The following is a 17,928-nucleotide window of genomic DNA, read 5'->3' on the forward strand; positions in this document are numbered from 1 at the left end:
AACAATGGGACCAAGGAGCTGAGCAGATGCATATGAAGGTACACATATCACAGAATATCAGGGTTGGAAGGGACCTCAGGAGGTCATATAGTCCAACCCCTTGCTCAAAGCAGGACCAACCCCCAACTAAATCATCCCAGCCAGGGCTTTGTCAAGCCGGGCCTTAAAAACCTCTAATGATGGAGATTCCACCACCTCCCTAGGTAACCCATTCCAGTACTTCACCACCCTCCTAGTAAAAAAGTTTTTCCTAATATCCAACCTAAACTTCCCCCAACTTGAGACCATTACTCCTTGTTCTGTCATCTGCTACCACTGAGAACAGTCTAGATCCATCCTCTTTGGAACCCCCTTTCAGGTAGTTGAAAGCAGCTATCAAATCCCCCCTCATTCTTCTCTTCTGCAGACTAAATAATCCCAGTTCCCTCAGCCTCTCCTCATTTGTCATGTGCTCCAGCCCCCTAATCATTTTTGTTGCCCTCCACTGCCTTCCAGTCAATGGTCAAAGTATGGGTAGATAGCACTCGGGATTATCTGCTCAAGGGGCTAGTGGGAAGGGATTGGAAGATTAACATGTACAGATACTTTGGATTGGCTGTGACTGCATGTTTTCACTGCAGTTATCTCAGGTCACCAATAACTGGGATAAGCTAACTTTTGATCATGTAATTAAAGAGTACATTATAATGCGTACTCAAGGAGCTGAACCCAGGCAATTCTGGAATTTCTTAGCTTTGATTTCTTGACTTTGCAACCCTGATAATGTTCTTTTAACTTTGTGTGTAATACATCTATTATTGAAAAAGACTAAATGAGTGTACCTCAGGAAAGCATATTTGTATGGATAGGCATTAATATTTAAATTGACTAAGAAAGTGAAAATGAGAATACAAGCATAAGATTGATTCTATAGCCTGACAATTAGAGCAGTCACCCAGGATGTGGCACACCCAGGATCCAATCCCCCTGCTCCAATTATTCTTATCTTATTTACCCACAATGCAACAGCTCCAACAGGAGAGACTGAAGGACTCCCTACATTAGACTTATAGCCCAATGGTTAGAGCAGTCACCTGACAGGTGGTAGATCCTGGTTCAAATCCCTTCTCTCTCTTAGATGGAGAGGGGACTTTCCCACCTCCCAAGTGAGTACCCTAACTACAGGGCTAAAAGTTATGAGGGAGATCCTGCCCCTCCAGCTATTCTGTGTAAGCTCATCTATTGGGGCCTGATCCAGTAGGCAGGCTCTGAACACATCTATCGGATCTGGCCCCTCAGAAGATTTAGGTTGCTGAATGCCCATCTTCCCCTCGTTTGTGAATCACTCCGGGGCTTAGGCAGGAGATAGGATTTGGATGCCCACAGGTAGGCAGCAATGCCTATACTCAGAGGCAGTCGCAGGTTAGTAGTGAACTTCTACTCATTTTCAAAAGTGATTTAGGCTCTTAGGCACTTAGGAGTCCTCCTACTTGCTCCTAAGTCACTATTGAAAATGGGGGTTAAGTGCCTGTGAAAATTTTATCCTATGTGGCTATTATGATTTAATAAAAAATAATTTGTTCTTTGTTTCTCAGTACATGCAACATGGAAAATCTTACCTTTGAAAATCCTACCCAAGCCTCTGAAGTCCATTTGATCAGAACAGTTAAATACTACTACATATTTTCCCAGAGCCTTTCCCATGTCTTTTGTAGTTTCTGTTTTACCAGTTCCAGCTGGTCCTGCTGGAGCTCCTCCCATGTTCATTCCCAAAGCCTGAGCTAAGGTTATATAGCATCTGTAAATGTTAATTCAAATTGATAATTAACTACAGATGAAAGTGAGAAATAAAACCTACATGCATATAATAAAGCAATATTAGCCCCCTCAACATGCCAGCCAGCATATCTGAGCCAACACAATTCAGGGGGTATTGTAATTTGTGGCTAGTACAGGACAACAGTAAATTATTATCCTCCTACCCTTCCCCCACCTCCAGGAAAAGGGGGAGCAGGGAGGGAATTGAGCCTCAGAGATATTTCTCTGAGACACAATGCCTCCTGGGGCAACTGCAGTTAAAGGCACAATCCAACCTTTCTTTAATAAAAGGCTAACTTGTGACCCTGCTTTGCTTGGCCAAGCTGGACCATCTGGGAGAGTAAGGAGGCCACCCAACCCCCACTGCTTGATTTACCCAGACTTGGGTCTGTTGTAGAGCACAGCCCCTGTTCTCTGGATATTCATCCCAGTGAGACAATGGATGGGAAAGGGTGGAGAGAGACAGAGTGAACAAAGCCTTAGGTCAGAATAGGTGTCCATACCCAAGAAATAAATAAGATGCATCTTTTCAAGGGCTGCAGTAATTTACTCAGAGGCCAGGAATGACTGTGCCTCTGAGTCACAATTCTTTTGTAAAGCTACTCCTACGGAGGAGCAGTTAAGTATAAGTCATCCTTGCTCAGGGCCAAGTCTAAAGATGTAATCTAACCCCAAGTGAGCAGGATTCCACGAAGTATAAATGAATTCTAGGGTTGTGATAAAGAAAATATAGGACATCTGAACAATTAAAGGACAAAAGTAGGTTACTGGACTGTTAGCCCATGAGCCAGACAACTTTTTGGTACCATCTGGGTGGGCAAATTCCCATTTTTTAAATTATTATTTCATACATATTACAAAAATATGTGGTGGACCTTTCTGCATGGTAGCTTAAAAGGTGGAGGTAGGCCTGTTTCCATGAATACATCTTCACCCAATTTTGGGTAATTACTTTTTTTACATTACAATAATGAATACTATGAAAAAATGTCTTATTTGCATAACCATTAACATGGCAACTACCAAATACATAATAATGGAGGTCACGCTTCACATGAAAAATGATTTGATTCTACACCGATTTCTAAACTTAAAATCAATTTTTGGTAGTTTTTGTATATAATAAGGTACTGTGACCTACGATTTACATATTTTTTCCTGTGTTTGCTTCAGATTTGACTGTGATGCTATTGTGATTACTGAATGAACAATCGAATCTGATTCAGAGGTTCCCAAAAAGCATTCACGAACTGAGTAAAAGATCTAAAAACTTGTGTGTGATATGTGATGTGGAGGCTTCTTTCACAGAACTGACCAAACCAAGAGACATGGAATCATGGAAGAATCTTTTAAGAGACAGAGATCCAAAAATGTGCCACCATTATTCACTATAAAGACACCAATGAAGCAACAAACATTTTACCACCTAAACTGCAGAAAGATATTTACACACAAGAAAACTCTGCAACAGCATGAAAAATAGGCAAAATGCTCCACCTGTAGTGAAGAAGTTGGCCATAAATCATGCAAATCAATAAGGGGAATGGGAGCATCATCCACCAGAATATAAGAAAAAGTCTGTATATTTTATGACAAAAGTAACCATTTATGTGAAAGAGACCAAGTCCTGAGAGCCACCATTGCAAGCAGTAGATCTCAGGTCAAACAGGAATGTATAGAAAAGAGCAGAAGAGAAGAGAAGATGGACAGAAAGATATTGGCTGTTACATAAAGGGAGATGGTAGCAGCAGACGCACACAAATCACAGATCTTGTTAGAGCCTACACAAGACCATCAGAAAAGCAGAAGTTTTGTCAAGGTGAAGATGATGACAGTATATACTTTATGAAAGAAAAAAAAGTACGACAGTGCAAATAACTAAATAGCCTAATTTGTTCTCAAAGCCTCATCTTGTATCAGTGGTGAACATGCCAGAGAAACTGGTGACCAATATGAGCTCTCTGGGTATTAAAAAAAAAATCAAGTCACAAACATTTGGAGAACACTGGAAGCAGAATTCAGTAGTAGCCTGGAGATATCAGATAATGGCAAACTTATGGCAATACCAGAAAACCTATCTAAGGCAATGTTAGTCAATGAGAATCCAAGAATGGCCTCTGAACTGGATTCACTTTTGTCAGAAGACTGATCAGGTTTCAAAGCAATGTGCCGATCATGCAGTTAAATGTGAAGGAATCCAAGATTGATCAATCATGGCATCTACAGCCAGAGGGGCTTGATAATTATTACACCCCAATGCCAAAAATCTCTCATGGACTTCCTGCATGTGTTAACAGGGGACACAAAAGAGAGTACACCAGCCTCATGAATTCAAAGATTCATACAGTCTTCCTCTTCCCCCTCCCCAAGATTATATATATGACATTAGTGGAGGTTTGCAGAAACCTCCAAAGCACTTCACTATCCATGGTAACAGGATATCCTCCACAAGCAATATGGAGTTGTTTCAGGCACTCAACCAACTAGATCATGGATATCTTATAGGCAGCTGGAGGAAATGGACATTGACCTCTGTCTGCAGAAGCTGGCTAATGAGGAGGAATCAGGTGGGTCAATACCATCCAACATTCTGCCTTGCATCTCTACAACTTTGACATATGATAACAGCAACAGACTTGAGGAGACACACTCAGTGATGCAGGGACATCAAAGATTAAATGGTATTGCAGTGCAGCCTCAGATATGAACTACTGAACAAGCCAAGAAGCCTCCACATGCGGAGAAAGTCAAAAACCACAGCATCACTCCTCCACCAGTACTGCTTTCTCTTTATAATGCTGGTAACTGAGTTGGCCCTTCTGGATGGAACCAGTGGAGGTACACTATGAAGAGGCCATTCACAATGCTCAAGTTAAGAATGAAGTATGGTCTCTGCTCAGGCAGACAGATGTAAATAACCAATCAGCTCCTGGATTGAGTTCAACATCCAAGCATGCGACAAGATCAGTATGACTCAGGACAAGGTTGGGTATTTGCCGATCATGAATGCACCACCAATGGAGATGTCCACAGCCTAAAAAAATCCTTAATCAGACTCTGAAAATATTTGGAAAAAACTCAATTTATGTCTTACAAAGTATGTGTCTTTGACCACGCATTGTATGCAGAAATACTGTGGAAGAATGACAAAAAATGATAATATTCCAATCCATAATTATCAGAATGGGAGCATTTCATAAAATATGCAATATGATGTCAATCACTGGGAAAAGATTCCAATGATCTTGGAGTCCAGTATTACTGCTGAAAGTTCCATCGGAGTGTACTGCAGGGACACAATCACCACTGAGCTGTTAGACTACATAAATCAGTCTACAAGGCCCTGCTGAGATTAGTCAGGAAGGGCTTTTATACCTGGATGGAGGACCACCATCTGATTGATTTACAAAGCCTCAATGACACAAACTAGATGGAGAAGCTATATGGCAACATAAACCAGTTGAATGATGTCCTCAACCATTCATCCTGTGTTTGGATTTCAGCTTTTTAACATGTACCTGAACCATTTTAGTAATGAAAACAACGACTTATCAGCATTCTGGATGAATTAAACTGTTACGGTTGTTGTGGTTCCTGGCCTTTTTCTCAAGCATCCAGAAAAGGTGACTGGGCTTCTTCACCTAACCATGACCGGAGTCATGATATCTTAGTGTTCTGGCTTATGACAAGCAAAATTATACTATCTGCTAGTGTTCTTCATACAAATGCCATAGTTGGAGATAGAACATCCTGAGGTGTGTGATCATTTCAAAAACAGAGGCTTCTCTGTACAGATGGGGTCATGAAACCCTTTGGAAAAATTCCTGTAGATCAGGCCATTCAGGAGACTGTCAATAAAGACACAGTCAGCAGATGGGACCAAAGGATTCAGTCCTGAGGCTGGGGCAGTGAACAGGTATTACCTAACTGCAGAGTGCAGAAATACCTGTTTTTAGGAAAATAAGGCAAATGGTACAGATCCAGATGCCTGGTATATCTCATGCAGATCTTGAGCCACCCAGGTTACAGAGAGATGAAAAAGATGTCAGTCACTGACAGATACATTGGAGAAGACCTGGGTCAATCCATTTGTAGAACTAAATGAATTAGTCTGTCTCTTCACTTGTTCTGTAGCTCCAGAAGATGTTAGCGAGGATCTGTGTGATGGAACTCACTCGCTCTGTACTGGATAGGGAAGAGTTAACCCTACATTGTGGGCTGAGGAAACCATGCCCCCTTCACTCTACTGGGCATTCTCCAGGTGCACTGGTATAAAAGGGAGCAGCTCACCTCAGTTGGGGCTGACTGCCAGGGAGAAAGGACACAGTCTGCTGACGACTAGGCCTTATTGCCCCTGTCTCCCTGGCGCGAATCTACTGACTGTACCTTCTAGGCCTTACTGCCCACTAGGAGGGGCAATGCTATAGACTGACCAATAGACCTTACTGCCCGTTAAGATGGGCGAACCTATTGACTTTGGCCATTGGGCCACACTGCCAGCTATTAGGGGTGAGTACATTGACTGGGGCTTAGGAGGCTGTGTGGGGTGCACTCATCCCACACTGGATGGGGTTTTCCCCCCAACCCTGTCACAATCTGTTACATGCGAAGGTGTATATATAGAATTCAGACATAACAGGCTAGAAACTGTGCAGCCAACCCAGAACTCCTATGATAAGCCAAAGCAAAAACAAAAGACATTCAATGATAAAGAAATCCAGGAAAACAAAAGCCTCAAACAAGGAGATTGTATTAAAGGTGGATCACATATCCCACATGCATCAAATAGGAATCTGGACATAAGGAAAGTACTGCAGCACCCCTTAGGACCACTACCCCAGCCTCTCACCATCTTTGATGGCACCACGAGGAAGACAAATAAAGCAGCCCTGACAAGGAATCTTGAGAAAAAATTGGTACAATCCCTAGCCCATCTGCTTACACCAGAGGTGGGCAAACTACGGCCCGCAGGACCGTCCTGCCTGGCCCCTGAGCTCCCAACCGGGGAGGCTTGCTCCTGGCCCCTCCCTTGCTGTCTCCCCTCCCCCACAGCCTCAGCGCGCCGCGCCACCAGCCCGGCAGCTTGGCTGGCTCCGGCCAGGCGTCACAGCTCAGGGTGCCCTGGCACGGCCCTCCCAACAACAGGGGGCCCCAGGGCCGGGCACTCAGGCAACTCAGCACCGGCACACATCTCGTGGGGGGGAAGGGGCTGCACTGCAGGGGCAGGGGAGCAGGCGAGCGGTGTAGGTGGCGGGAGCGCAGCGAACGTGGGCGGAGGACTCAGGAGGAGCACCGGGCGGCCGCGCAGCCGGCCGGAGAGAAGTGGCACTTTGAAGGGGAAACTGCCGCTTCTCTCCAGCTGTGCGGCTGTCCCTGCTCCTCCTGAGTCCTCTGCCCATGTTCGCAGGGCCACATTCCGAAAGGGGCTTGGGGGCGGGGACGGAGTTGGATATGGGGTGGGGTCCCGGGGGTTGGGATCCCGGGAGGGGGCAGTCAGGGGACAAGGAGCAGAGGGGATTGGATGGGTTGGGGGTTCTGAGGGGGGCAGTCAGGGGGCAGGAAGTGGGAGGGGGCAGATAGGGGGCGGGGGCCAGGCAGTTTGGGGAGGCACAGCCTTCCCTACCCAGCCCTCCATACCTATTTGCAACCCTGATGTGGCCCTCGAGCCAAAAAGTTTGCCCACCCCTGGCTTACACTATAGATGGAATGGGTCTTGTACACAAAATAAATATTAAGAACAAAATATATGGTGATCTGTCAGAGAATGTGTAAACCTTGAAGACTGCAACTGACAGTGACAGGATAGATGTGATCTCAAACATGTTCAATGACAACTTTTAGTGGGGTGGTTTGGTCAGCCAGTAGATTTAGTGGTCGGGGCTGCCAACCTCAGTCTCTCTCTCAGTTCAATAAGACTTGGGCCCTTTGGCTTAGGTCCTTGTTGGACCAGCTTCTTTACCTGTAAGCCCTTGCCCTGCCCTTCTTGGGGTGAGGTATAAGGGGTTCTGGCCCAGGGCCCTAAAAGTGTAGCAGCTTGGGATGGCCTGAGATCAGCCCCATAAAATTTGGCCCATTGGCCACATCCTACACACCTTGTGTCTCAGTTTGGCATATGGCTGCAGTCCTTGCCTCGAACCCCCACCATCTAGGACTGATGACTGCAGCCCTCTGGTGCCCTTGCCCCACATTCTACCTCCCTCTTGGGTAGTGTCAAGGGGGGGAGGGAAGACTGACAGCCGAACCCCCACAGTAGCGGTTTCTTCTCCTGCTGCTACAGGGTAGTGCTCCTTCAGAAAATGGCTTCTGTATTTTCTCTCCCCCGCCCCCTGTTCCTGGCTGCCGAAGCTCTCTTTATACTGGTCTTTTCCTCAGAAGCGTGCTCAGCAGTGCCTGAGGGGCTGAGCTTTCCTGGCCCAGTCCTGCTCTGGTCCTTCCCCTGTCTCAGCCTTAGTGTGAAGTCTGTAAACTCTACCACGCATCTCCATTAAAAATTCAGAGATGGAAAATAGAAAGGCAGAACCTGAAGTTCTATTGAAGAACATTGGATCTTCTGGCCTGATATAAACAATGGAGGTGTTTTCTTGAATGTTCTACCAGCAAGACTGCTTTCATCAGGTTCTTATGTGAAGAACAGTATAAATGGTGGAAGCTGACCCCAGTTCTCTGTGATAAAGAGATGTCCATGAAGTTACAATAAAACTAATTCAACCCACCCTAATGTATGGAACAGAGACTTGGCCAGCCACAAGAAAAGGAATCATCCACCACAGAAATGAAGATGTTGAGATGGTCAAATGGTTCAATGTTCTGTGATAAGAAATGAAATGAAGACAAGTGAGTGAGACTAGGATACATTGGTATAGACATATCCAGTGAAGACCCAAGAGTTATACTGGTAGGATGATCCTTGCAATGATCATGGATGGAAGATGACCAAAGGGGAGGCAAAAGACTCAGTACATGGACTGGATATCAGTGGACCTTAGAGAGAGACCAATTTGCATGACAGCCAGGTGCACAATCATGAGTATTGGAAGAAAGCTACAAAAATTGCTGACTGTGAATAGGGAAGTAACAAAAAGGAAGACGAGGAGATTTCTCGGTCCCCCACATCAAATTGTTGAGCCAAGTCCAGGAGTCTCTTGGGCCTCAAATACCAATTCTACCATCAAGTTATCATTATATAATATAATATTTCCTAAATGATAAAATACTATACTAATATAAATACATTTCTGCTGTTAATTAAATCATTGTTGAGAAGAGTGAAGAGATATTTCTGTAGGAGTTATAAAGTATGTAGATTAGTGAGATTCTATTTTATTACATGAAAAAGAGGTGTGGGTGCCTATTCAAACATACAGTTAGACGTTCACTACATGTTCTGGAACATAATGTACAATCTTATATTTACGGCAGTCCAGAGTATTATATAAAAGAAGCCACTCTGCATGTTAAACAGTTTTTTGGCTTCTCCCCCACCCCCAAGAAAAACATTGTTTCTCACCTATCAGTCAGAGGAGTTATAACCAGACGATCAGTGCATCCCAGAAATTCATTCTGGTAAATAAAATCAACATTTGTAATGGATACCCAAACTTGATCCACATCTTCCTTAAAATAAAATCGACTCTGCTTTAGCCATTCAAAATCAGTTACTGACTTGATATGCATTTTTACCTTAAACAAAAAGAAAAATAAGCCATGTATTACAGATGCACAGTATCCCAGTATTATGTCTTATATAAAGAGTAACTGCATTAGAATAATAAAGATAGAACATTTCACTATACTTGCATGTTCACCTGTTTCAAGCTTTGGTAGGAGTAAAACTGAATACATTTCTGCACTGCATAAAGAACTTATTTTTAAAGTTTATAATTCAGAAAATGTTCTGATAATTTGAATCCATATAAGAAACCTATTTCTCATGTACAGTAAAGCTCCCACTGCTTTAACAGGCACACACAAAGCAAGATCATGAGGGACAAACAAAATGCAGATATCGTAAGTCAGCAGCTGATGTGTATAACTGGCTTAAATTCTCATTAGCTCTGTGCATGTCCATTCCCCTTGCACTATTTCAGAACAGTCTGAAAGCCAACCTGCAACTGCTATAAGGGCCAAAACACAGCAGGAGGTCAGTGTGGCATAGGGATGTTTTGAACTACACCTCTTTTTTCCAGAGACCCTTTTTTCCTTCCTCTTGCTATGTGTGCAGTAATAAGAGTAAGGACATGTCTACACTGCAATCCAAGATGTGGTTGCAGCATGCACAGGCATACTTACACAGTAGCTTTACCAAGTGGCATTGGAATAATTTTTATAGTGGGGGTGCTGAAAGCCATTGAACAAAACTGTAAACCCTGTGTATGCTGGAAACCATTTCAAACCATGGGGTGCTGCTGCACGCAGCACCCCTGACTTTACGTAGGCTAGCATGGATAAAAATAGTAGTGTAGAAGCAGCAGTATGAGCTCCAGTAGCTGCAATCACACCTTGCATTACAGTGCAGAAATACCCTAAATGGTATAAGAGCCCCTACGTCAGCTTCATGCCACTGCAGAATCCCCTCACTAAGTGGGCTGGTTAAAGTGGGTTTACAAATCATTCATGCCAGAGGAGCAGCATACTTCAGGCTAGCCCACACAGGCACAGAGGACTTGCAGCATATTGTTATGCTGGTGTTGAAGAGGGTTGGACAAAACCTCACTGAAGCTGATAGGTGTAACTGCTGCCTTTCATTCATTTTAAATTAAACAATGAAATTCCTTTATGTAATAGGAGCCATCCCCCAAAACAGACACATGACAAAGTTTGAGTAGAAGCTGAACCATGTGTCCCAAAGCTATTTGCTGGTGACTATATTGCAAACACAGGGGTTGGGGTTTTGATTGGTGGAGCTCCGTGCATCAGTGTGTGAGAGGAGCAGCAGAAACAGAGAGAAGGACACAGAGCAAAGAAGCCCCAGACAGAGCCAGAGAAGTCCCGATAAAATGACACTGAGGAACAAAAGCTAAGAGACTTTTGGGTAAAGTGCTGGCTGAAAAAGGCATGGAAATATGAGCAAAGAAACTATCTCCTGTCTGATACCTGCTGTGTTCATGGAAACAGGATTTTGTATATTCTTTATAAATTAACAGGATTGCATCAAAAATACCATCTACAATCAATTTCTCCTAGTGGAAACTGACTAGATCATGAAAATTAGCTAAATGTTTGGGTAAAAAGGGGGTAACAAATTAAAAAAATGTATTAATGTTTAAAATGAAATATACATGAGTTAAGAGGCAAGGTACTGTACATCTGGGGTCAGGCTGGGGTTATGGGGGGTTACAGGTATCGTTTGCAAGGATGAAAATATACATACATATCGCATAACCTGCATAGACCCAGATTGGGGTGCAAGAGTTTTTAAGGTGTCGGTGGATAAGTGGGCTCGGGTACGCCACCCATGGAATGAATAAGGAGTCCAAGTCAGTATCAGTGTAGTGGATAAGTACATGCGTGGGGCGCGTCCCTTGGTCCTTCAGGGAAGGAAGTGGGTTATTTCCCTGGTTGGCGGTGTCGGTTACTCAATGCGGTATTGACGGTGTCCTGTGATGTGTTCGGTATAAATGTCTCTGGACCACCTGATGATGTCGGACACCATGAGCTGTCTCATGAGCTGGGCGTAGCGTCGACCGATTACTATGCAAGTTTATTCAAGTCTTAGAAGAGAGACTACTTATAAATGGAGTCCTCCAAAATTAACATTCTTAGCAGTGCTATATTATATATACAGGTAAACCACAATTATTGAAGCCTGATTATCTCAATTTTAGATTATCCAAGTATTTATTTCATAACCATTTCAGTGTATCTAAAGTTTTAAGATATCATGTGAGACATTTGGTTAATCAAGGTTTATTTTGTGTATACACAGGTGGACTGCAAACTGATACCTATGGTTAAGGTTGTGATTTTTAAACTTTTTTTTGTAAATATTACAAGAATGTACAAGTTGCCTAAATATTCTAGTCCAAAGTATCGTGTTGTGAAAAGTTTCAGAAAAATTAAACCTCCATGTTCCAATACTTTGAAAAAAAAATTGTGCAGGCATTTATGGGTATAAAAATAGAATGTGAAACCCCACAAGACAAAAACCTCAACTTTTGTCATTATAACAAAATGGGTTGTGTTCCTTTATTGGACAGTTCTAGGTTCTCAGCAGAAGGGATTAAAAACTTTACATTTGGCATGGCATAGAGATAGTTAAAATGTGTTGTTGTTTTTTTATGGTCTCTGATATAAGCATTTAAAAAAATCTCTATTGCAACATTAGCATGGATACAAGAATGATACTTTTTTTTAAATAATTGTATACCAATATTCTATTGACACTGACCTTTGTGTGTGTAAATACTCTGTTTCACACAGCAGACAGATGCATACTGAATGAGATAATGCTCAAATTTCAACTTTCTAACCCCACTCATTTGGTGCTAGCCCTGTTTAAAAATTTGCATTTTTTCCTTCAAATAAGAGACTTATTTCCACTATCCTCATTCTCAAAAAATGAGTATCTAGAATATGTGTGTATGTGTTTCTGTATACCATGTATATGTGGGCTTACTTTCATATTTCTATGCTTTTGTGTATTTGCATTCAGGAGCCATGCATCATTTTGGTAGCCTTATCTATTTTGAACCAACATTTTGTGTGACTTTCCTTGTTTTTTAAACTGACACTGTCCCCCACAACCCACGGGGTCCTCTGCTTCCCATCTATGCTAACCCCCTAGTCCATGTGGCCCCTGGATTTCCAGCCCACTGTGTTCCCAGTACTCCGTCTCCTCTGAGCCTCCTGTTTTCCCTGCACAGCAATTGCATTCAGTCCTCATTCAGTCTTGTCCCCATTCCCATGGGCCCCACTGCTCTATGGGTTGGGGGAGTGCTGGAGATCTGAAAAACAGTGGATGGGGAGCCAGAAAACATGTGGAGTAGGAACCCATGAGACTGGCAGTGCCAGAGAGGACAGCACAAGTGATCAACGCTCTCTGCTGCCCCACCTGCCTGTCCCCCAGCCACACACCACGTCTCTCCCATCACAAAGGAAATTACTTACCTTAAGTAACCAGAGTTCTTTGAGATGTGTTGTTTACATGTGTTCCGCTACTGGTGTGCATACACCTCATGCACTGGAGATCAGAACACTTTAGCCAGCAGTGTCTGTTGGTTGCAGCTGCTCCCTGATGTCCTCGAGCCTCTCCCCACACAAGGGAACAGAGCAACAAACCAATCATCAGGTCCTGTGCAACTATCAAGTCCAGGCTATTGGACTCAGCAGATGTGGGGAAAGGATGGCAGGTCTTCGAACACATAAACAACACATCTCAAAGAACTCCATTTACCAATGGCATTTTTTTCTTCAAGTGCTTGTTTACACGTTCTACTTCTGGTGACTCTCCGGCAGAATGTAATAGATAGACTCGCAGTACCCTCCTCTAAATAAACAAAAAGTGCAACACAGCACTCCCAAATTGGGCATCTGAATGAGCTGCCTGAACTAGAGAGTAATGGCTAGTGAAGATATGTATTCTACTTCAAGTAGCAGCCCTACATATACTAGCTCTGGGCATTCCCCTAAAACAGGCTGCAGAAGTGGCCTGTGCTCTAGTGGAGTGTGACCTAACATGATCTGGGAGTTCTAAACTGGCCACCTCATAACTTTAGAGAATGTGACATCCAATTCAAGATTTTCTGATTTGAAGCTGCCTAACCTTGGATCTTTTCATAGTTAATAGCCTATGGGACTGCCTGAATATTTTTTTTTTTTTGTCTAGCACAAAATCAATCAGAGAAATGCAGGGCTGAAAGGGACCGCCGGAAGTCATCAAGTCCAGCCCCCTGCACTGTGGCAGGACCAAGTCAATCTAGACCTCCCTGACAGGTGTTTGTCCAATCTGCTTAAAAGCCTCCAACGTTGAGTATTCCACAACCTCCCTTGGAAGCCTATTCCAGAGCTTAACTGTCCTTATAACGAGGAACTATTTCCTAATATCTAACCTAAATCTCCCTTGCGACGGATTATGCCCATTACTTCTTGCCCTACCTGCGGTGGACATGGAGTACAGTTTTCACAATTGCCTTTATAACAGCCTTTAACTTATTTGACAATTGTTATCTGGTCCCCCCTGACTCCCTCAGTCTTCCTTTTACAAGGCTAAACAATGCCCAGTTTGTTTAACCTTTCCTCATAGTTCTGGTTTTCTAAGCCTTTTCTCATTTTTGTTCTCCTCTGGACTCTCTCCAATTTGTCCACATCTTTCCTAAAGAGTGATGCCCAGAATTGGATACAGTATTCCAGCTGAGGCCTCACCAGTGCCAAGTAGAGTGGGACAATTACCTCCCATGACTTACATAGGACACTCCTGTTAATACACCCCAGAATATTAGCCTTTTTCACAACTGCAGCATATTGTTCATTCATTCAGAGCTCAGAGAACATTCAGAGTTTGTAACACAGCCTCAACCTTGGTTGTATGAATCATTGGGGAAAAATGCTATGTGAATGGACTGATTTAAATGAAAGTCATAAATTACTTTCAGAAGAAATTTAGGGTATGGCCACACTAACTTTATCCCTGTGAAAATTTGTATGTGAAAGGCTCACATGAGCTTCAAATCACAAACCCTGCATGTCAATGTAATTGCAATAAGGAATGCTGTCTTCATAGACAACTGGAGTAATGGGCATGAGGCTAATGGCTCCAATGGGGGTCCCAACAAATTGGTAAGTACCACATTAAGATTCCAATATGGAGAGGGTAGTCTTATCAGAGGGGGGAAAAACTTGCAGAAGACCTTTCACAAACATTTTAACATTCAAAAACAAAAACAAAACATTGTGGTCTTTATAACATGGCCAGCTGCATCCTGAGCATCCCTCAACACCAGAGATTGCTCTGCAGCACTCTGCCTCAATTTCACCTTCTTCAGGGCCATGTAAGAACACAGTCTCTCACAGCCCTTCTTGGGGTCTATTTTTTATTAACAAAGTTCCAAAAATAAAAAAAAATTTCACCCAGCCTTAAACTAGGCACCACCCCTCTTCCCAAAGGTACTGTCCATTACTGTTCTCTGAGCAGCTAGAGAAGATGCAAAGACCTGGACTGCCTGCCTTCTCCCAAAGAAAGAACAAAACAAACTTTCAGCTGTTTTTTCTTACCCAATCACAACTCCCTTTCTTGGAACCACTGCAGGAGACACTCTTTCTCTCTCTCCCTGAAGCTTCACTTCACAGTTCCCCTTCTAACTCTGCCCTCACTCAAACTCCCTTTGACCCTTTATAGCATAGGTGTAGACCCACCCCTTCAATTAGCTCAACTGGGAGAACCTGCTCTAGTACAAGGGAGCTGGATCTATTTTAAACACAGGGCCCAGCCACCCTGTGACAATCTTGAATTGGTAGATGATGTGCAGAGATCGCACCCATATAAGTACATAATGAACAAAGTGACAAACCACAGGTTACGTATAATAGATATGCAAGCATATGAGGGATTGATGTCTCCTGGGGAAAGATTATATTGGCAAATCCAGAAGGAAAAACACTTCCATTTTGCAGTATAAGTTGTCCTTGTAGATGGCTTTCTGCTCTGAATCAATGTCCTTTGTACATCAACAGAACAATTCTTCAAGTGTGCTAGCCAGACATTTTCCATGCTGTAAGGATAGTGACAACTCTGGATGAAATGTTGTCCCATTCTTCTGAATATTTTAGTCTGGTAGATGAGATGTCACTAGGAGATTTTGGAATTCTGCAAATCAATGTTGCATGGGGCAACCTGGGGCTATTAGGATGACAGAGGCCCGGAGTCCATGGGATTAAGAAGGCATCTCCTTCAGAACCCAGACTTGATCCTCTCTTGGAACAAAATACTTTCTTGTTCTGTTCAATTGCAAACAGATCTATATGTGGAGCAGCCCACTGATTGAAAATGGACTTTATGACCAAATCCTTTAAGGACCATTCATGATTCTGAAAAAAATGTTTGCTTAGATGGTCTGGCAATGTGTTGTTTAGGCTTGGAAGTTGAACTGCAGTTAGTATTATGTTATGCCAGATACACTAATTCCACAGAAGGACTGTTTCCTTGCACAAGATTGTTGATCTGGTTCCTATCTGTTTACATAAGAACCAACAATACCATCCTTGTTTTATCTGTACACTCTGATCTTTGATATGTGGTAGAAAGACCATGCAAGTAAACCATATCAAGCTCCAGGACATTGATATGAAGCCAAGCCTCTCTTTGAGGCCACTGACTCTGTACTGTAAAGGTGCTGAAATGGGCTCCCCAACCCAACCATGCAGCATCAGTCACTACTGCCTTTGTGGGTAGTGCTGAGTAGAACAGAATTCCTTTGCAGACTTGATGTGGATTTCTCCATCAGCTGAGAGAATTCAAAACGTTGAGGTATGACACGCTAAACACTGCATATCGCCTGCTCTGGACATGATCCTCTCACCTAACAATTATCAAGATATAGGTAAACCAACACATTTCTCTTTCTCAGATGTGCTGCTACCACTGTCAGATATTTAATAAAAGCTGGAATTGAACAGAGTAACCTTTCTGGATTATTGGCAGTACCATCTGTCACTGGTGATACCACTCCATGCTTCCTAAAGTAATGCAAATGGTCCCCAAAAGGGGTAGGGAATGGATAAAGATCCACCAAGATTTGTTGGCAACTCTTGATATACACATCAAAGTGACTTCTTAGAGCCAGCCTTGGTAGCATTTGAAGTTGATGTTGATGTCCATGAAGTCCTTCCAAGGATACATTGTGTCTTAGAGAAATCTGATGTTCTCTGATAAGGATGATAAAATGGAGTAGTGACACACTGTCTCAGCTCAGTATATCATGACTGCTTCTTTTTGTATTGGGAAATGTAGATGCCTAATGACTGAAATGTGGTATGAGAATCTTTCAATGAATGTAATGACTCAGTCTGAGACCTGAACAATTGACTCCCTTCAAAGGGGAGGTGTTCCAGCATAGTTTAAACCTCCTTTGGCAACCCAGAAGACTGAAGCCAGGACCCATACTGCACAGTAATCACTGCTGCCACTGACCTTGATGCCATATCAGCAGCTTCAATGAAGGTTTGTAGGGAGGTTTTAGCTATTAACTGACCCTCCATAGACAAATATTTCAATTCCTCTTTGAGGTATGGTGGAAATTAAGCAAAATTGGAAGCACAACTACTGAGGCAACCTCGTTTCTGGTTAATTTCTCACACTAATCCAGAGAGGGGCATCTTTTTTGATAAACTATAGGAATTAAATCACGTGAGTCTACCATGAGCCACACTGCAAATCCAGAGAGTTTGGGGAGGAAAGGGAAGGATCATTGGGTATTGTGTTAGGCAGGGAGAAAGAAGTGGTGCTGGTGATCTGGGAAAGGCAGGCTGGACTGTACAGAGTCCTGTATTCTATAGCTATATCTAAGCCACTGGCTCCCTGGTTAAAGATTTTTCCTTCATCTGGTTCTTGCCCAGCCCTCAACCCTCTTCGGTTCCTATGCCGCCCAGCTGTCTATTCCTCTCTGACCCACCAGCTTTTGTGACCCTTAGCTCTCTGGTCCCCAGTGTCCTTGGTTCTTCATATCACTCAGCCCACTGTCAACTCTCTTCCTTGCTTCTGAGGGCTACCTGTCAGTCTATCCAGACTTATGGGCCCTGTTATTTTGTAGGGTATGGAACACCAAGAGCAGGGGTCCAGCAGCCCAGCCTGCCTTTCTACCTCGCCCAATTTCTCTTCTTCCTCCCTTTCCCTACCACAATCTTGTTTTTATTCCCTATCCCCTCAAAACTTCCACTAGCCTTATAAAGACAAAGTAGCAATCCCACTCGAATAAGTTTCCCATAGTTCATCAAAGAAGCTCTCCCCTCTGGCAAACCAACATACATAAGACTGGGACTGCCACTGACTGCCCTCGTCAGGCCAATAAGAGCCTTATGGGAGTAGGAAGTACAGGAACTGTGATGGAAGGGGTAGAAGCAAAGTAGCCCTTTCTATCTCCCTCCTTCCATCCCCTGGCTCCTCTACTCCTCAGGTTTCTATTCCCTCTCGGCTCACTA

The 17,928-nt window shown here is 43.3% G+C and overlaps 1 protein-coding gene across 1 annotated transcript in view; it reads right to left on the reverse strand.

Moving 5' to 3' along the window:
- DNAH8 (dynein axonemal heavy chain 8) overlaps positions 1 to 17,928 on the reverse strand; it is a 525,323-nt gene that overhangs the window by 225,082 nt on the left and 282,313 nt on the right. Inside the window, exons 42-43 of the mRNA XM_026649503.1 lie at positions 9,305 to 9,477; positions 1,599 to 1,777 (exon numbers count right to left, since the gene is read on the reverse strand). Of these exons, the coding sequence (XP_026505288.1) occupies positions 1,599 to 1,777; positions 9,305 to 9,477 (352 nt within the window). The remainder of the gene's footprint in view (positions 1 to 1,598; positions 1,778 to 9,304; positions 9,478 to 17,928) is intronic.

This window comes from Terrapene carolina, unplaced genomic scaffold (assembly GCF_002925995.2).
Source record: "Terrapene carolina triunguis isolate 2854851 unplaced genomic scaffold, T_m_triunguis-2.0 Scaffold85, whole genome shotgun sequence".
In the NCBI taxonomy this organism is placed as follows: Eukaryota; Metazoa; Chordata; order Testudines; family Emydidae; genus Terrapene; species Terrapene triunguis.